Source organism: Canis aureus, chromosome 5, assembly GCF_053574225.1.
Source record: "Canis aureus isolate CA01 chromosome 5, VMU_Caureus_v.1.0, whole genome shotgun sequence".
In the NCBI taxonomy this organism is placed as follows: domain Eukaryota; kingdom Metazoa; phylum Chordata; class Mammalia; order Carnivora; family Canidae; genus Canis; species Canis aureus.
In genome coordinates this window covers 55,271,818-55,292,925 of record NC_135615.1, presented here as the reverse complement: position 1 = coordinate 55,292,925, position 21,108 = coordinate 55,271,818, and the positions used below count along the sequence as shown (strand labels likewise).

At 42.9% G+C, this 21,108-nt stretch overlaps 1 protein-coding gene across 9 annotated transcripts in view; it reads right to left on the bottom strand.

The window, feature by feature from the left end:
* The window catches only part of OCLN (occludin), a 55,170-nt gene that overhangs the window by 29,351 nt on the left and 4,711 nt on the right, over window positions 1-21,108 (bottom strand). For 7 of the 9 annotated variants that reach the window (XM_077898099.1, XM_077898096.1, XM_077898097.1 and 4 more), the window contains exons 2-4: window positions 18,467-18,584; window positions 13,885-14,560; window positions 11,062-11,223 (exon numbers count right to left, since the gene is read on the bottom strand). In XM_077898099.1, coding sequence (XP_077754225.1) covers window positions 11,062-11,223; window positions 13,885-14,560; window positions 18,467-18,516 — 888 coding nt within the window. In that variant the 5' untranslated portion in view covers window positions 18,517-18,584. Of the gene's footprint in view, window positions 1-11,061; window positions 11,224-13,884; window positions 14,561-15,272; window positions 15,466-18,466; window positions 18,585-21,108 lie in introns of those variants that run through there. The other 2 variants (XM_077898095.1, XM_077898104.1) reach the window with 1 other exon arrangement.

Genomic DNA, 21,108 nt, shown 5'->3' with positions numbered 1-21,108 from the left:
ATAAAAACTTTACTTTCACTTACATATGAAGAAGCTATGAAATGAAGACAAGGCCACCCCGGGCGAAGTGATTACCTTCATCAGAGTCCAAGGAAGCCAAAAGTCACCCAACGCTGATGACACAGGACAAGGTAACAGGATGCACACACATGAGGCATCCCACCCCTTTCCCTACCCCCGGCCAGATAATCCTCACTAATTCCTACACTGATAGGTAAATGCTGGAAACTACACCACGTCAGAGCCTTAAAAACTTCTAGAAGAGAGAGAAGCTCAGGGCAGCCCGGGTGGCTCAGCGGTTTGGCGCAGCCTTTAGCTCAGGGCATGCCCTGAGTCCCGGAGACCCGGGATGGAGTCCCACATCAGGCTCCCTGCATGGAGCCTGCTTCTCCCTCTGCCTCTCTCTGCCTCCCTCTATCTGTCTCTGGTGAATAAATAAATAAAATATTTCTTTTTTTTTTAAAGAGAGAGAAAAGCTAAATAACCAACTCAGGGGCATCTGGGTGGCTCAGCGGTTGAGTGTCTGCCTCTGGCCCAGGGTGTGATCCTAGAGTCGTGGGATTGAGTCCCGCATCGGGCTCCCCACAGGGAGCCTGCTTCTCCCTCTGCCTGTGTCTCTGCCTCTCTCTCTGTCTCTCTCATGAATAATAAATAAAATCTTAAAAAAAAAAATAGGTACGGCCACATTGCCTTGTTTTTAAAAGCTGTTTTGTTCTGCTGACAGTATATCAGAGAGCTCATTTCTCAACATCTTTGCCTTTGCTCCGCTCTGGACATTACCAGTCTAGTTTTTACCAATCTGATAACTGAAAATTGAATTTTGTTTTAACTTTAAAAACTTTGTGATCTGCTTTGTATTTTTGTTACTTGATTTGTAACATGGCTTCGTTTTTCTTTTGGTTTGTCCACCGTTATTAGAGGTTTTCATACTGTGAATATCAACATTTTGTCTTATATATTGCTAATATTTCTTCACAGATCATTGTTGTTTTTTTTACAGTGTTTTTATTTTTATTTTTCAAGAGTTTCTATTTTTCCGTTTGTATGCTTATGGCTTCTGTATTTTTTGTGTGTTGTTCCTAGAGAGTTTTTTCACATCTTTGAGGTCTGAATTATAGTTTCGGGGCACCTCGTCATGAATTTAGTTAAGCATCTGACTCCTGGTTTTTGTTTCAGGTTGTGATCTCGGGTTCATGAGATCGAGCCTGGCATCAGGCTCCCCACTCCCCCTTTTTCCCCTGCCCCTGTTCCCACTCGCTCTCTCTCAAAAATAAATATTTTTTAAAAATAAAAAGATTTTTCCATATTTAAATTTTTATTTTTTTGTTGTGGATCGAACGTGTGCAGAGGGCTGAGTTAAACATATGTCAGTTCATAATGTTTTCTCATCCTTGATTGGTATAAAGTTCCTCTATTTCTGGATTTTATAATTTTAAAAATTTTAGATCTAAGAACTTTTTTTTTAAGATTTATTTATTTGTTCATGAGACAGAGAGAGGCAGAGACATAGGCAGAGGGAGAAGCAGGATCCCTGCAGGGAGCCCGATGTGGGACTCGATCCGAGGACCCCGGGATCATGACCTGAGCCGAAGGCAGACGCTCAACCTCTGAGCCACCCAGGTGCCCCAGTACCTGACAATTTAAAATTCGCAGACTCGATGAACACTTTTCAAAATCTATCATATAGGGCAGCCTGGGCAGCTCAGTGGTTTAGCGTCGCCTTCAGCCCAGGGCGTGATCCTGGAGAACTGGGATCGAGTCCCATGTCGGGCTCCCTGCATGGAGCCTGCTTCTCCCTCTGCCTGTGTCTCTGCCTCTCTCTCTGTGTCTCTCATGAATAAATAAATAAATAATTTTTAAAAAATCTATCATATAAATACCAGCAAGAGTGCATAAAGACATGTGTTCAAATGTTCACTGCATTGTTAACTCTAAGAGCAAACAACTGGAAGTAATCAAAATGTCCACAGATAGGGGAATGCATCGTGGTATCCCTATGTTATAATACCATACGGCTGCTAAAAGCAATTAGGTAAAGGTGTTATGTACTGACAGACTTAATTATTCTAAGTATTTACAAATTTAAGTCATTAGAACAACACCCTGAGCTATGCACAATGATCATCTCCGTTTTAGAGATGGCGAAACTCTAAAGACAGCAAAGACATTGCCAGGTCTCACAACACTGACAGGGCTGGATAAATAAAATCTTAAAAAAAGAAAAAAAAAAAGGAGTGAGAAAGGGTGGAGAAAGATACCTAAAAATGAGCAAATGGGAATACAAGGATGGAAAGGAGAGAGTTCCTGAAACCCTGTTTTTAAATTTTTATTTGTTATTTTTAAGTTTTTAATTTTGAGTCCAGTTAGTTAATATATAATATTATATTAGTTCCAAGAATACAATATAGTGATTCAAGGGGATCCCTGAGTGGCTCAGTGGTTTAGCGCCTGCCTTTGGCCCAGGGCATGATCCTAGAGTCCCGGGATCGAGTCCCACATAAGGCTTCCTGCCTGCTTCTCCCTCTGCCTGTATCTCTGCCTCTCTCTCTCTCATGAATAAAAATAAAAAAATCTTAAAAAAAAAAGTGATTCTAGACTTCCAGACAACACCCAGTTGCAATAAATATATAAATATATGTTTATATAAATATAGATATAAATACTCTTGCAATTTTTTTTTTAAATAGCCATTTTTGGTTTGTCTTTTTCCCCTTTGCTCATTTGTTTTGTTTTTTAATTCCACATGACATCATATGGCATTCGCCTTTCTCTGACTTATTTTGCTTAGCACTATACCCTCTAGCTCTACCTATATTATTGCAAATGGCAAGATTTCATTCTTTTTACGGCCGAATAATATTCCTGTGTGTGTGTACACATACATAACATATATTCCTTCAATAGATGGACATCTGGGCAGCTTCCATATCTTGGCTATTGTGAATAATGCTGCTATGAACATAAAGGTGCATGTATCCCTTTGTTTTTTGGGGTTTTTTAAAGATTTTATTTATTTATTCATGAGAGAGAGAGAGAGGCGGAGACACAGGCAGAGGGAGAAGCAGGCTCCATGCAGGGAGCCCGACGTGGGACTCGATCCCAGGACTCCAGGATCACGCCCTGGACCGAAGGCGGTGCTAAACTGCTGAGCCACCCGGGCTGCCCGCATGTATCCCTTTGAATTAGTGAGTGGTCTTGTATTTTTTAAGTAAATACGCAGTAGTACAATTGTTGGATAGGGTAGCTGTATTTTTTTTTAACTTTTTGAGGAACTTCTATATCGTTTCCCACAATGGTTGCACCAGTTTGCATCCCCACCAACAGTGCAAGAGGGTTTTTTTCACCAGAGCCTCACCAACACCTGTTGCTTGTGTTTTTTATTTTAGCTGTTCTGACAGGTATGAGATAATATTTCATTGTAGGCTTTTTTTTTTTCAGATTTTATTTATTTATTCATGAGAGACACAGAGAGATAGGCAGAGACAGAGGCAGAGGGAGAAGCGGGCTCCACACTGAGCGCAGAGCAGGGCTCAATCTCTGAACCTTGAGATCATGACCTGAGCCAAAGTCAGATGCTTAAGCAAGTGAGCCACCGAGACACCTCTACTGCCCATTTTTAAACTGGATTTTTTGGTTCTAATTTCTTTATAGATTTTGGATACTTTATCAGTTGTCATTTGCAAATATCTTCTCCCATTTTGTAGGCTCCCTTTTAGTTTTGTTTTGTTCACTGTATAGAAGCTTTTTTAGTTTTGTTTTGTTCACTGTATAGAAGCTTTTTTATTTTAAGATAGTCCCAATAATTATTTTTGCTTTTGTTTCCCTTGCCTCAGGAGACATATCTAGAAAAATGTTCCTACAGCCGGTGTCAGAGACATTACTGCCTGTGTTCTCCTCTAGGATTTTTATAGTTTTGACTCTCACATTTAGGTCTTTAAACCATTTTTTATGTATGGTTTGAGAAAGTGGTCCAGTTTTCCCAACACCAATTGCTGAAGAGATTGTCTTTTTCCCATTGCATATTCTTTCCTCCTTTGTTGAAGATAAATTAACCAGATAATCATAGGTTTCTTTCTGGGCAATCTCCAGTCTGTTCCATTGATCTATGGGTCTATTTTGTGGGCCAGTATCATGCTGTTTTGATTACGACAGTTTTGTAGTTATAACTTGAAGTCTGAAATTGTGACGCCTCCAGTGTCTTTTTTCTTCAAGATTGCTTTGGCTTTCTGGGGTCTTCTGTGGGTTCATACAAATTTTAGGATTATCTGTTCTACTTCTGTGAAAAATGCTGTTGGTATTTTGATAGAGATTCCATTAGACGTGTAGACTGCTTTGGGTCATACGGACATCTTTGCATTATTTGTTCTTCCAATTCATAAGCGTGGAATGTCTATTTCTTTGTGTCAACTTCAATTTTTTTCATCAATGTTTTATATTTCAGAGTACAGGTCTTTCATCTCTTTGGGAAAACCTGTTTGGTTTTGTTGTTTTTAATAATCATTCTAACCTCAGGTTTCTCATTTTGGTTTGGTTCTTTTGTTTTGTTCTTAAAGTAGGCTCTAAGCCCAGCATGGAGCCCAATGCTGGGCTCGAATTCACAATCCTGTGATTGAGACCTAAGCTGAGATCAAGACCTAAGCGGAGGGACGCTTGGGGGGCTCAGCGGCTGGGTGTCTGCCTTCGGCTTAGGGCATGATCCTGGAGTCCCGGGATCGGGTCCCACATCAGGCTCCAGAGGAGCCTGCCTCTCCCTCTATCTATGTCTCTGACTCTCCCTGTGTGTCTCTCATGAATAAATAAATAAAACCTTAAAAAAAAAAAAAAAACCTAAGCGGAGATCAAGAGTCAGCCATTTAACCAAATGGACCACTCGGGTGCCCCTCCCCAAGCTTTTTAAAGGGGGATAATCAGGAAAGTTTCTACCTTGCCCAAAAAAACAAAAATTAAAACAGTATCATACTGACAGATGCAACAACAAAAACGAATCTCACAGATACTACATTAAGTGGACACAAAAGCACATGTTATATGATTTCATTCCTACGATGTCCATGAACAAACAAAATCAATTGATGTGGGGCAGCCCGGGTGGCTCAGCAGTTTAGCACCACCACCTTCAGCCCAGGGCTGGAGACCTGGGGTTGAGTCCCACGTCGGGCTCCCTGCATGGAGCATGTTTCTCCCTGTGCCTGTGTCTCTCTGCACCCCACCCCCCCCGCCCTGCATCTCTCATGAATAAATAAAGAAAATCTTAAAAAAAAAAAAACTGATATGACAGGAAGGAGAGGGGTTACCACCCTCCAGGAGATACCGAGATAAGGCAGGAGGAACCCGTGGACATGGGAATCACCTATATCTTGATCTGGGTGAGTTATGTGTATGTGTAAAGATTCACCAAGCCCTGTAGTTGGGTGTACCTATTGTACTTTACTCTGTGCAGATAGAGTCACGTTGTACTTCAATAAAGTCAATAGTATCAAAACACGTTTGAGGAGTATTTAAGGATGTGATTAAAAGCCTAAAACATGATGTTGAATCAAAAAGTAGGATTTTATACTGAGAAGGAACATAATCATACTTCTTCTGATTTAGAGTAAGAAGGTGGGTGGGGGTTGGGGGGAAGGAATTAAAGAAAATACACCAGAATGGGAACTCAGGGTGGGAGAATGTTCTTATACTGCACTGTATTTTCAAAATTTCTAGTTACCAAACAAAATAAAATTTAAAAATACATTAAAAAATAAATATTTATATATGTATTTTAAAGATTTTATTGATTTGAGAGAGCGAGAAAGAGAGCGAGAGCGCACCAGTGCTGGGGAGGCAGAGGGACAAGCAGACTCCCCGCTGAGCAGGGAGCTGATTCAGGGTCCACTCCCAGGACCCTGGGATCATGACCTGAGCATAAGGCAGACGCTTAACCAACAGAGGCACCCCGGCGCCCCAATAAATGTATTTTTTAAAGATTTATTTATTTATTCATTCATGAGAGACACACAGACAGAAAGGCAGAGACACAGGCAGAGGGAGAAGCAGGCACCATGCAGAGAGCCCAACTAGGAACTCGATCCAGGGTCTCTAGGATCACGTCCTGGGCCAAAGGTGGCGCTAAACCGCTGAACGACCCGGGCTGCCCCTAAATGTATTTTTTTAATTCAGAAAAAGCACCATCTAAATCTGGATTTTGAGGGTATAACAGAAAAAAAATTAGCATCTGCAATTTTAATTAAAAGAACTTCAAACATCTAACATACAACAATGTTGGTACAAACTTAAGTGATTGACTACAAAGGCCACGTTAACACCCACAACTGTGTGCAAACAGGGCCTGCTTATTTTACAAAGTACAAGATATCCAGCAAAGGGAAGGGGAAAAAAAAACAACAACAACCCCAAGACTCCCTAGGAAGGCAGAAAAACCATTGTGCTTGAGATTCAGAGGCAGGAAATGAGCGAGTTGCACATTTTCCCCACACATTAATACTGAAGCGCCGAAACGTGCTTAAAACGCTTAAGGCTCAACTTTTGAGGTGCCTTTGCTCTGGAGAGTCTGATTCTAAAGATTTTAAAAATCCAGGAAAGGTAGCAAGATCTAATAAAATAATGTGTGTCTAGACTTACCCCACTATATAGGGAAGAAAGAAACTAATATTCAGTAGCTAATTAACTGTTCCTCTCGTAAGCTTTTCTTCCTCATTCCTCCCGACGCACACAAAAATCCCGTTATTGCCTATATAGAGAAATCTTATCTTAGTTCCCTACAATTAGAATTCAAATTTTATATTTCTATTTATTTTTTAAAAACTTTTTAATTTTTATTTACTTATTTTTAAAGATTTTATTTATTTATTCATGAAAGACACAGAGAGAGAGAGAGAGGCAGAGACACACGCAGAGGGAGAAGCAGGGAGCCTGATGTGGGACTCGATCTCGGGACTCCAGGATCATGCCCTAGGCCGAAGGCAGGCACCAAACCACTGAGCTACCCAGGGATCCCCCCCCCCTTTTTTTTTAATATAAAGAACTTTTTTAGAGAGAGGATTTTAAGCAGGCTCCACCCTCAGTGTGGAGCCCCACGTGGGCCTCAAATCTCACAACCCTGAGATCCTAACCTAAGTCAGAAAATCAAGAGGCAGACACTTAACCCACTGAGCCACCCAGGAGCTCCTACGATTCACATTTTATTTTTTTTATATATATATTTTTTATTTATTTATGATAGTCATACAGAGAGAGAGAGAGGCAGAGACACAGGCAGAGGGAGAAGCAGGCTCCATGCACCAGGAGCCTGACGTGGGATTCAATCCCGGGTCTCCAGGATCGCGCCCTGGGCCAAAGGCAGGCGCCAAACTGCTGCGCCACCCAGGGATCCCCCGATTCACATTTTAATCCTCACTTAGTACAAGTAATCAATGCTAGGTTTTCTATTATTCTTTTTTTTTTTAAAAGATTGTGTTTATCTATTCATGACAGACACAGAGAGAGAGAGAGGCAGAAACAGGCAGAGGGAGAAGCAGGCTCCATGCAGGGAGCCCAACCTGGGACTCGATCCCGGGTCTCCAGGATCACACCCTGGGCTGAAGGCGGCGCTAAACCGCTGGGCCACCGGGGCTGCCCTCTTTCTATTATTCTAAGAGAAGATCATTTTTTATGATATTGATTTCTAAAAACCAAAAGGAAGAACAATTGCGAATCCTACCAGGCACTTTAAATGTAGCATCAAACGTTTTCACCTCGGCAGCTATTGTTAGGAGTTGGTTGGACAGTGAGGCGGTCAGGGCCAGCATCCCCAGGAGGCAAATAGGGAGTCAGGGCAGCTAAAATGTAAGAGTGCTGACACCTGTTCTGCGGCTTAGGATTGCACTAGCATTCCATTTTTTGCAACCTTTGCAGAAATGACTTCTGCAAAATGTCCTAAAATAAGACAATGAACCACAAAGCATTTGTCAATTTCATGGGAAAAGCGGCAGTTAAGACAGAAGTCCTAAGATGTCAGGAAATAAAACCCCAAAACCATCAGCACAAGAGATATTAACCACACGTGGACACATACGTGACCAAAGCCCTGATTGCTTAACGGAGTTCCACCAAAGAGCTCATAACAATCCCTAAACTTAGAAGTTCTGAGGGTAACCCATGAGGGGGGGGTCCCCCCCTTCCTCTCTGGGAGCTCTGTACTCTTGTTCAATAAACTTTGCTTTGCTGCCCCACTCCAGCCTGTCTACCTACCTCTCCACTCTTCGAAGTGGCCTGACCCAGAAGCACAGGAACTAAGGGGACACAAATCTACTACGTGAACAGAGTGAAATGCGTGTGAGCAGAATGGCACAAGAGGGCACAGGGAGTAAACGGAAGAAACAAGAAGGAAGTCCTGAGTTCGGCAAAGCACGCTTGGGCAGGTGAGGGGACAATGGATGGAAAAGCCAAACACCCTGTGGCTGAAATCACCTCCAAAGAGCTTATTTCTAATAGCACATCTTAAGCATTTCTGTTGGGGAATCTACGAGAAGGTGCAACAACGTGAGCAACCAGCCAGGGCTGAGGCGACAGGCTGGCTCAGGTCAGCGGGCAGGTGACTCTTGATCTTACAGCTGTGGGTTCGAGCCCCACAGTGGGTGTAGAGATGACTTTAAAACAACATCCTGGGACGCCTGGGTGGCTCAGCGGTTGACCATCTGCCTTCGGCTCAGGGCGTGACCCTGGTGTACCGGGATCGAATCCCACGTTGGGCTCCCTGCATGGAGCCTGCCTCTCCCTCTGCCTGTGTCTCTGCCTCTCTCTCTGGTCTCTCATTAATAAATAAATAAAATCTTGGGAAAAAAAGGGGGGGGAATAAAAACAAAATCGTTGGGACTCCTGGGGGGGCTCAGTGTTTGAGCGTCTGTCCTCCGCTCAGGTCATGATCCTGGAGTCCTGGGATCAAGTCCCACATTGGGCTCCCCGCAGGGAGCCTACTTCTCCCTCTGCCTGTGTCTCTGCCTCTCTCTCATGAATAAATAAATAAAATCTTTAAAATAAATAAATAAATAAAATTAAAAATAACCAAAATCCTTGAAAAATAAAACTAAGAATAATAAATCCAATAAATAAATAAACAAATAAATAAAAGTAAAAAATCCTTGCTGCTTCATCATCATTATCATGTCCATAAATCATTATGGCTATCTGTTGCCCAATTATCAAAAGCACTGAGAACTGATTAAAACCGTAGGACAGTAAAAAAGAATTCAGATGAGAGGCCAAAGTTCACCACCAACTCCAACCTTACCAGCACTAGTCTCTCTTTAGTTTAGGGGATTTTTTTTTAAGGCTCTCGAAACCTTAAGTAAACAAATCCAACAGCCAGTGAAAACTGACACACCCAGAAACTCTCTGCGAAACATTTACTTCACCATTCACAATAGACGGTCCTATTCCATCTACAGGTGGCCTTGCCTGGAGCTAAAGGTCGAAAGAAAACACTCCCTAACACCTTCAGGCTTTACCGGGGAGGAAACAGAGGAGGAAAAAAAAAAACAAAAAACAAAAAAAACAAAACACCCCAGGCAGGCCTCAGGCAAGGTCAGGAACCAGGCCCCACCCTCTAAGACCCTCTAAGCAGCCTATACACACCACACCTGATTTTCCAAAGACTATTTTTGTTTTGGCTCCTTAACAAGAAGAAAATCTCATCTGCAGTTCTAGATTTCTTAAAATCAGACATACAGAATGCCAGAGCTAACAGAAGCTTCCAGATAAGCAGCGTCTTTAACCCTGACCTGACCAGCAGCCCCCCCCCCCCCCAACCTGGCCCTCTTTGCTCCACTCCCACTGGCCAGAACAAACCTACCCTGGAAGCTGCGGGGCCAGGACTCCCCACCAACCTCTGTGGCAGTCTGTGCAAAGAAACCTCTGATGGTAGTTCCTGAGGATGCTTCCAACTGCTTGCTAAAAAGGTTCCTGAGAAATAAAGTCTCATTCCAGACATCTCTAAAGACGCGTGAGGTATCCGCAAGTGCTATTTCCGTGCTAAATAGCTAATTTCCGGGATCCCTGGGTGGCGCAGCGGTTTTGGCGCAGCGGTTTAGCGCCTGCCTTTGGCCCAGGGCGTGATCCTGGACCCAGGATCGAATCCCATGTCGGGCTCCCGGTGCATGGAGCCTGCTTCTCCCTCTGCCTGTGTCTCTGCCTCTCTCTCTCTCTGTGTGACTATCATAAATAAATAAAAATTAAAAAAAAAATTTAAAAAAAAATAGCTAATTTCCAAGCTCTTTTTGGAGGGAGGGGCTTGCTAAACTTTCTGCAAATCACATCTACACATACTGGTAGAAATAACAGCACGGTCTATGCAAAAAAGGGAACTGCTCTAATCTCTGTCTGCCGTAAGTATCCACGCAGAATTAGTCACTGTGACTTGTCAGGCTGTCATCCGTGTAAAAACTTGAGACGTATGCCACCTGCTACCACTCCAGAAACACCCCTCTTAACTCAAGACAGCGAGCACCCTGAGCAAGTGTTCTCCTCCAAAATGATAACCAGGGAAATAAAAGGGGAAGGGGAGTTGTTTCGTTTTGCCAAGACCACGTTCTTTCTGTGTGATTCCTTTAGAAGCCACTTCTTTTCAGTGTGGAGGCATACTTCCTAAAAATAGAGATCTCCGGGACACCTGGGTGGCTTAGTTGGCTAAGCATCCGGACTCGATTTGACTGACCTCATAATCTCAAGGTCATGAGATCGAGCACCTTGAGGGGCTCAGTGTGGAGACTGCTTGAGACTCTCCCCTTCTACTCCAACCGCTGCTTTCGCACACACTACCCTCCCCCTAAAATAAATAAAATCTAAAAAAAAAAAAAAAAAAAAAATTCTGATTTCACCTTGCAGTAAAACAATTTCCACTTATCATCCCACCTCCTTAAGTTCTGAGTAAAACATGAGTCCACAATTTTTGCAATGTATACAAACAATAATTCCAAGCACATAGTTTCACAAAGCACTAAAAGTCAGGTTTAGAGGGAGAAGCGTGGGGGAGGGGGTTTAATAAAAGATGGGACATTTGCTTTTTTTTTTTTTTTTAACACTTACCCACTCTTCAACATTGGGGGGCTGTTCATCATAAATATGTTCCTTGTCCCACAATATATTCGACTTGTCATACCGGTCCATCTTTCTTCGAGTTTTCACAGCAAAGAAAATTATTAAAGCAAAAGCCACAATCACCATGAATCCCAGGACAATGGCAATTGCCTAAAAAGAGATTAAGGATATTGACACAGTTAGTTAGATTCTAATTGTTTACTTTATCCTAATCCACCCTCAATAAAAACCTAAAAACCTATCTGCAGTTCAAGCGATATACAACTGATAGAGTTACATTTTAGAAATATAAAAGGTAGCCCACAACAGTTGGGCTGAGGCTAGCAACACATACACAACTTGACTCAATACTCAGAACAGGCTTACAGTTAGGTACTAACTGTACCTAAATTTTATTTTTTAAGATTTTGGGCAGCCTGGGTGGCTTAGCGGTTTAGCGCTGCCTTCAGCCCAGGGCGTGATCCTAGAGTCCTGGGATCGAGTCCCACATCGGGCTCCCTGCTTGGAGCCTGCTTCTCTCTCTGCCTGTGTCTCTGCCTCTCTCTCTCTGTCTCTCATGAATAAATAAATAAAATCTTTAAAAAATATATTTTTATATTTAAAATACAAATAATTTTTATATAAAAATATTTTTTAAAGATTTTATTTGACAGAGAGACAGAGACAGAGAGAGAGAGCACACAAGCAGCAGGAGTAGCAGAGGGAGAGGGAGAAGCAGGCTCCACGCTGAGGAGGGAGCCTGAGTGGGGCTCGATCCCAGGAGCCCAGGATCATGACCTGAGTCAAAGGCAGACGCTGAATGGGACTGAGCACCCCCCGCCACCCTAATCCATCTTAAGTTATAGAAATCTAGTTTCAACACTGGAGCACCAGGTGGCCTTATGTTCATAAACAGATGAAAATGGCCAGTAAATTAACTCAATCATTGGTATCCTTCTAAAGGGCTTGGAAAATGTTATTCTCAGAAGTAGCTTTAAGTACATGACCACGTTTATGGGGTGCCAGTTGACAGAGGATGTGCCTTACCATAAATTATGCAGACATGATCTAACCACACTATGAACGAGAGAAAATGGATGAATGATTCATTTGGTCTGGCAGGTGGTTTCTGTTGTAGGAGGCTTCTGTGTGCATACAAGGAAGGGCCCTGTGACAAGGAAACCCTCCTCCTGACAGTTCTCCCAAGGTCTGCTAAGTATGTGAAGTGGTCCACTGGCCTAGAGACACTTGAAATTGAGCCCGACACCAGGATCCCGGCCTAGATTCTGCTAACAGCACCAGGTGGGTCTCTGTGCAGCTGTCTACAAGTGGTACCCTTTTTCAGCGAACACAGGTTTTGGGGCATTCAGAGGACTAAGAGAGAAGGGGGTGTGGTGACACAGGAGTACCAACCCTCAGCCCTATCCACCAGAGATAAGATTTGAATGTCAATGACAGACATTCTGAAAAGCCTACATATGGAGGGAAAACATTTCAGCCTTCAAAATAAATGATAATTACTGGAGATGATCTAACCCCCCCTAAAAATGACTCATTCAGGTAAAAGAGTAGGAATTCCTGAGTCAGTAGAAGGAGAGGGGAAAAAAAAAAAAAACAGTAGGAAAAAAAGACTAGAAATCCATCAGGAAAATATTAGCAACTTAACTAACTAATTAGCATGGAGAGAACCAAACAGACAAAAAGAATGTTGGTGAGGATGTGTAGAAACAGGAATCCTCACCCATTTCTGGTAAATGTAAAACAGACCAACCAGTTTGGAAAACGGTTTGGCAGTTCCTCAAGAGCTTAAACACAGAGACACCATAAGACCCAGCAATTCTACCCTAGGAATATCCTCAAGAGAAATTAAAATATGGGTTTGCACAAGAGCTTGTATACAAATGTTCGGAGCGTTATTCATAATAGTTAATATGGACGTAGCCCAAACGTCCATCAAATGATGAAAGGATAAATAAACTATGGTGCAGCCATAATGGCATAGTATTCAGCTATAAAAAGGAATTGATACAATGTGCCAAAACATGTATGACCCCTGAAAACTCAAGTGTGAAATGAAAGAAACCAATCATGGAGGCAGCCTGGATGACTTGGTCACAGGGAGGTGTTACTCTTGATCTTGGGGTTGTGAGCTCAAAGCCCTCGATGAGTGCAGAGGTAAATAAAACTTAGAAAAAAAAAAAAGGGGGGGCGCCTGGGTGGCTCAGCGGTTGAGCATCTGCCTTCAGGTTAGCTCGTGATCCCAGGGTCCCAGGATCGAGTCCCGCATCAGGTCCCTGCATGGAGCCTGCTTCTCCCTCTGCCTGTGTTGTGTCTCTGCCTCTCTCTCTGTGTGTGACTCTCATGAAGAAAGAAATAAAAATCTTTAAAAAAAAAAAAAAAAAAAAAGGAAGAAGCCAATTATAAAAGACCACATCCTGTGTGATTCTGTACATATGAAATATCCAGAATAAGCCAATCTAGAATAGGATTAGTGGTTGCCTAGATCTGGGAAGGGTTAGAGAAAAATGAGAAGTTACTGCTAACACGTACGAGGTTTCTTTTGAGGATAGTGAAAATGTTCTAAAGCCGACTATGGGTGATGGCTGCACAACTCTGAACATACTAAAATTTCTGAACCAAATTTCAAGTGGATGAGTTATAGGACATGTTAATACTACCTTCATAATGACACCCAGCCCCTCTCCAGATTCTGATTTAAATACAAGTAAGGCCTTATCATCACTCCTTTTTAAAAAGTTCCCAAAGGGATTCTGTTAAGCATCCCGAGAGCCTGTACCCAAAGCAGGAGCAGGGAACCAAAGACACCCATACCTCTTGGGGATCCACCACACAGTAGTGATACAAATACTGATCCATGTAGAGTCCGGTAGCTGTAGATGCATAGAACTGGTTGCACATGGCATATATCTGTGAACTGTATAAAGACCCAGAAGCCTGGGCAGTTGGATTGACTCCCATTATATAGACAATTGTAGCAATGAACATCATGACGCCCAGGAAGGCACTCAGTATTATTACAGTCAAGTAGTACCTTCTGGTTCTGGATATGTCAGACCTTATAACGCTGGTAACAAATATCACCAATGCAGCGATAAAACAAAAGGCCACCATGGCCAGGAGGAAGCCCTTTGCTGCTCTGGGATCCGTGTAGCCGCCGTAGCCGTAGCCGTAGCCAAACCCGTAGCCGTAGCCAGTCCCGTAGCTCCCGAAGCCACTTCCGTAAGGGTAGCCTATGCTACCACCCATTAAGCCAGTTCCATAGCCTCTATCCCAGGCGAGCGTGGACGCGACACAGGCAAATATGGCGATGCACATCACAATGACAAGCATGGACAGAATCCGAATTACTCCTGGAGGAGAGGTCCATTTGTAGAAGTGAAGAATTTCATCTTCTGGGTAGAAAGAATACGCCGGCTGAGAGAGCATGGGTCGGACGTGCATGTCCCCACCGTACACATCATTGCTCGGTGCATAATGATTGGGTTTGCTGAAATGCACATGAAAACACTTTCCTGTCAGTATTGTTTTGAGGTAAGCAGAAAACACATATAACACAGGCGGAATAATTTAAACCATCCATTGGCACACACACACAAAAAACAAACCAAAAACCCAACAACTGTTAAGACCACCCCAGTGCAATGGGACACTTTACGTCCCCCCATATTCAGATGTCGACCCCCTAAGCCACAATATGATGGTGTCAGGAAGCAGGTCCTGACGAGGTTATGAGCTGCAGCCCCCACGAATGGGAACAGTGCCTTCCCAAAGGAGACCCCAGAGAGCTGTCCTGGCCCTTCCACCACGTGAGTGTACAACCGCAAGTTGGCAGTCTGCAACCCAGAAGAGAGCCTGCGCTAGAACCTACCACGCAGGCCTCTGTTCTTGGACTTCCAGCCTCAAGTGTAAGAAATAAACTCATGTTTATCTGCTACCCAGTCTGCAGTCCTCTGTTATGGCTCCCTGAAGCTACGGAGACACTCACTCAACAGGAAAGGTTTCTGTGTGTCAGAATCACCAGGAGGACTTGCTAAAACACAGATTGTGGGTCCCTTACCCCAAGTCACTGATTCTGCAGGTCTGGAGTAGGACAAGTTTCCAGAGGCTGCTGCTGCGAGTCTGAGAGACCAGACGTGGACAAGGACCACTCTAATGTCTATGGAGTAAAGGTTCTAGAATTTTCTGCAAATTCAAATCACCTGAGAAATGTGTAAAATCCCCATGGGGAGCACTCCACACCAGTTAAATTGTAATCCTTGGGAAGGGGATCCAAGCAGTTTAGAACAATGATGTCAACCCTTCTGCTTGTGTGACTTGAGACCGGTGCCTTCAGATACGACAACTGCAGTGGCCCGCCCAGGGTCATGTCCAATTCCTGGCAGCCTCAGCCTCCTACCCGAGAAAGCACATTCGTTCATTCATCCCCGTGACAGCTATTGGTTGGAACCACCAGGCTAATGTGTGCACTAAGCACCGGGGACACAACAATCAACAGGAGGGTCTCACCCAGGCCCTTCACAGGTGCGAGGCAATAAGACATTAAACAAGTCACTACAAGATCTCTAGTGAATTAAGAGCTACAAAGTAAATCAAATATTCAATGAGGGCTCATCAGGGCAATGCCTAACTGGATCTTTATAAAAAAAAAAAATACCTTTCCAACTCTGGTGACTTAACCATAAACATCACATTGACGTGTGACACACTGAATCTAAGAAATGTGGGTCCTGGTGGAACAAAATTCAATTCCTAACCTCACCTCACCCCCTTTGGTTTTTGCATTATTTCCTGGGGCCACTTCTCTCTCTTTCAAAAGCAAGACATCTTACTACCAGGGGCTGCCAACCACAGAATTCAAGGAAATGGAGAAACTGGCAGGAACACTGATAAGCTGGTCTTTGAAGATGGCACGTATGAAAATCCGATAACTCATTCTATTTGGATATTTGGGATGTCTCCATCTGGAGCTGTCACGAACAATGCAGCTCTGAAAATCCTTGAATGCGTGTCCTCATACACACAGCATTTCTCTTCCTAAGCTATGTATACAGGAGAATTTTTGAGTCAATTTCTTTTTTTTTTTTACCTTGAGCTCAATGAGACAATATGGAAATGTTCTCCACAACGGTTATATCATTTTTAAAAAATGATTATATCATTTAGGATCTCAGTAACAGGGACGCCTGGGTGGCTCAGCAGTTGAGCATCTTCCTTTGGCTCAGGTTGTGATCCTGGAGTCGTGGGATTGAGTCCTGCATCGGGCTCCCCGCAGGGAGCCTGCTTCTCCCTCTGCCTGTGTCTCTGTGTCTCTCATGAATAAATAAATAAAATCTTAAAAAAAAAAACCCAACTATTAAAAAAATGAATGCAAACTATCTCAGTCAGTGTTCATATCACACATTGAAATGATATTCTGTATATATTACATTAAATATTAAATATTACAATTACATATTATATAAATAGTAAAACTATTATTAGAATGTGTTTTTAATATGGTTAGAACAAAACTATACATATGGTTCATATTTTCTTATTTCTCAATTTTTATGTACTTATTTGAGAAAGAAAGACAGCGAGTGCATGAGCAGGGAGCCCGACATGGGGCTCCATCCTAGGACCCCGGGATCATGACCTGAGCCAAAGGCAGATGTTTCACTGAGACACCAGGTGCCCCTCACATTTTATTTCTGTAGCACTCCTCTGAGGCAAAAAAAACCACATTTAATAACAAGTAAAACTGAAATGTACTGTTTAGTATATATAAAACGGTTAAAAAAAGAGAGAAAAGTGCTGGCCATTCGTCACAACGGTGGTTTCCAGGGAAAGGAGGGGACACACGGAAGGACTTGGAGATGTCTTTCTCCACTGATGATTTTGCTTTGTCTTTATTCATCATTTCATACACACATTCTGTGCTCTTTTTGATGTGTGTGTTGTATTTCACCGGTGTTTACAAAAACAACACAAAAGGAGTCTGGGGTTCACAGAGCACTGCCCGATTACTATGTTCTCTAGCATGACTTTGAGACCACATCATCACAAACTGGGTCCCTACCATGCTCAGGTGTTAAGAGGCAGCGTAACAGACGCATAACTCCCACGACAGCCATCAAAGAGTGGAGGCTACACACTACTTGAATGAAAAAAATCCCCATCAACGTGTGATAACCCATTTCAAATTTTTCACTGTTAAATTTCCAAATGACTAGGGACACCAAGAACCCTCAGGGTTGCTTCTTGCTTTGTATAATGGCAGGAATCACTCTTAAAACTGACAATGTGGAAAATATTAGGCCAAGTAAAAGAATCAGCCCCAGAGGACCATATATTGCATGATCACATTCAGAGGAAATGTGTCCAAAACGGACAAATCTAGACACAAAAAGTAGATCGGTGATGGCCCAGTACTTGGGGCAGGGTTGGGGTGGTGATGGTGGCCAATGGGACAAGGAGTGAGTGCTAGTCCACAGGGGTTCCTTTGGGAAGGGGGTGATGAAAATGTTCTAAAATTGACATGGTGGGATCCCTGGGTGGCGCAGCGGTTTGGCGCCTGCCTTTGGCCCAGGGCGCGATCCTGGAGACCCAGGATCGAATCCCACGTCGGGCTCCCGGTGCATGGAGCCTGCTTCTCCCTTTGCCTGTGTCTCTGCCTCTCTCTCTCTCTCACTGTGTGCCTATCATAAATAAATGAAAAAATAAAAAATAAATAAAAAATAAAATAAATAAAATAAAATTGACATGGTAATGGTCGTGTAACTCTGCGTATACACTAACACCACTGAGCTGTCTGCTCCAAATGGGTGAATTGGGTGGTGTGTGAACTGGATGTCAATAAAAGTACAATGAGTGAATTTCAGGATCAGTCACCTAAACAAAGCATTAATACAGAAGCTTCATATCGTTTGTGACAAAAAAAAAAAAAAAAGGAATAAATATACACACGAGTTTAAGCCTAAGCTATACAGAAGCAAACAACTGCAACAGGCGACAAGAGTCGCCTCTGCAGACAAACAGTGGCATCCTGGCATTAAGCTTCAGAGGGAAACGCACTTCCATTTCATGCCCTTTGCTTCAATCTAAATTTACAAACACACGTTATTAATATAGCAAACATTTTTTTAAAGATTTTATTTATTTATTCATGAGAGACAGAGAGAGAGAGGCAGAGACACAGGCAGAGGGAGAAGCAGGCTCCCTGTGGGGAGCCCGATGCGGGACTCAATCCCAGGACCCTGGGATCACGCCCTGAGCTGAAGGCAGATGCTCAATCACTGAGCCACCCAGGTGTCCCAATACAGCAAACACTTAACAGATGAATGTTTCAACTATACATATTGTTTTTACATATGACAGACTTCATAACAACAACAAAAACTAAAGAATTACTTACAATTCATCAGGTCTATACGGAGGTGGACTCTCAAAAGGCCTCGATGACATGGCTGATGTCAATGATCACCCAATCTTCAGGACGAGCAGGATCCCAGAGCTCCCCAAAATAAGCCAACCTAAGCAATGGAAGTAGGGGAACAGCATTATTACTGAGCTCAGTTTCCCTGCTGATCCATATCTCAACTAACTTCTCCTGATTATTCCTCTTGTCCTTCTCACTGCCATCCTTGCAAATGGGACCATCAATTCCTTGAGTACAGGAAATCACTGTACATAGGAACCATCCGGCCTGGTGGTCCTCACAGCACCAAGCACCATGCTTCGCACGCCACTGGCATACAAATACTGACTTTAATTACTAAGTTGTAGTAATAAAAATTTCATTAAGTTTTTACAGCATACATTTAAAAAAATGGTATTTTTCCAAACTATTCCTTCAAAGGACAAGAAATATAAAAGATATTTCTTAAAATATATTGTTTTTTTTTTTTAAACTTTTGGCAACACCATGTATTTACCTTTTTTGTTGTTTTGAGAGCGAGCACATATGCAAATAGGGGAAGCAGAGGGAGAAAGAATTTCAAGCATACTCCCTACAGAGCCTGACATCATGACTGAGATTATGACCGGAGCCGAAATCAAGAGTCGGGTGCTTAACCAACCCAGTGAACCACCCAGGCATCCCCATCAACAAGTACTTATTAAGCACCTACACTATACCATGGGGACCAGCAGAAGTACTTTGAAAGGTCACACACAAAAAAGAAACAACTATAACAGGCAGTTATTTAGTTATTAGGGCTATGTGATCAAGTACAGAACAGAGATAAGCAGAGAAGGACCGAGACTTAAAGCAATAGAGAAGGAAGCTGGGGGTGGAGGGCAACAAGGGTCACTTGAGCAAGACCTACAGTCTGAGCATATTAAACAGTAGGATATTTTTTCCTTCTCAAATAAGGTTCATGCAAATAAGGTATTCTGTTAGGAAAAGTAAAGAAATTCAAACTCTCTAAATTGTGTTCTTTAGAATCGATGGCAACTATCCTTCACATCCGTAAGGACAGTCAATTCCAAATTTCTCAGGATAAAATACTGCCCAAATGTAATTAGGTAAAACTTCAAGGATGGGAATCTATGAATGTTAGGGACACCAAGATCTGGGTGTAACTAGCACCCAGATGCACACACAAATGGGCAACTCTGGCCATTAGCACGTTACAGTGTTCAACAAGAGTAAAAGTCCAGACTGGCTTCCAATACGATGTTCAGAAAAAGAACATTAAAAAAAAAAAAAAAAAAAACACTGAATTTAAACACTATTAGGGGCATCGGGGTGGCTCAGTCGGTTAAGCAACTGACTCTGGACTTCCACAGCTCAGGTTGTGATCTCAGGGTCAGGAGATCAAGTCCCTGGTCAGCCTCTGTCCTTGGCACAGGGTCCGCTTGAGACTCTCTCTCTCACTTTCCCTCTGCCCCCCACCTCGACTCAGGAGCACAGGGGCGCACGGACACTAATAAATAAATCTTTAAAAAGAAAAACTGAATTTAATCATATTAAATGTACAACTTCAGTTCTGAAGCTGAATGTCAAATACTGACAAACTGACCTTAGAGGAATCTGAGCCCTGTAGCGAGAGCTCACTCATTCAAGACTGTGCCAAAAATTCCAGGCTCCATGGTAGGTTTTGTGTTTTTGTTTTTTTTTTTAAGATTTTATTTATTTATTCATGAGACACACATACTGAGACTAGGCAGAGGGAGAAGCAGGCTCCAACGCAGGGAGCCCAATGTGGGACTCGATCCCAGGACCCTGGGATCACGTCCCGAGCTGAAGGCAGACACTCAACCACCGAGTCACCCAGGTGCCCCCGTGATAGTTAAGTAATCTCTATGCCCAACGTGGAGCTCAAACTCACTACCCTGAAATCAAGAGTCACAGACTCAAAAAAAAAAAAAAAAAAAAAAAAGTCACAGACTCTACTGACAGAGCCTGCCCGGCGCCCCTCCATGGTGGTTCTTAGAAATTCTAAACTAATCCAGACTAAGGATGAAGTTCAAATTTTGTCAAAAATTCAGACACCAAAATCCCTTTCCAAACTGCTATTTCCTGGATTCAGAGGTTAGTCATCATATCTCCTCTAACACTAGAGATTTTATATCGTGAAGCAAATAACTTTAGGAAGTTTATCAAGAACAGGTCACGCCATATCGGCTTCCTGTCCTTTTCCTAGATTAACAAACTGGTAGATGAAGCCTGAGAATCTTCCGCACATCCCTGTGCACAGACGGCATGGTCAGGCCGACGCCTCTGGGACTGAAGTGTGGAATCGAAATAGGGCAAGAGAACAGACCACTTATGTCCACCTAGAGGGAGGTCGTTTTGGTGACCACAGACAAGGTGGGCTGGCATACCCAGATCTGCAGGTGACAAAACACCAGAAAGGATAACTAACTCACCGGCTGCAGGCACATCACATCCTCTGCAGGGCTGGAACAATGAGCTAAAATAAACCTAGTGTTTTTTTTTTTAATATTTTATTTATTTATTCATGAGAGACACAGAGAGAGAGAGACAGAGACATAGGCAGAGGGAGAAGCAGGCTCCCTGCGGACACCCCAATGTGGGACTTGATCCAGGGA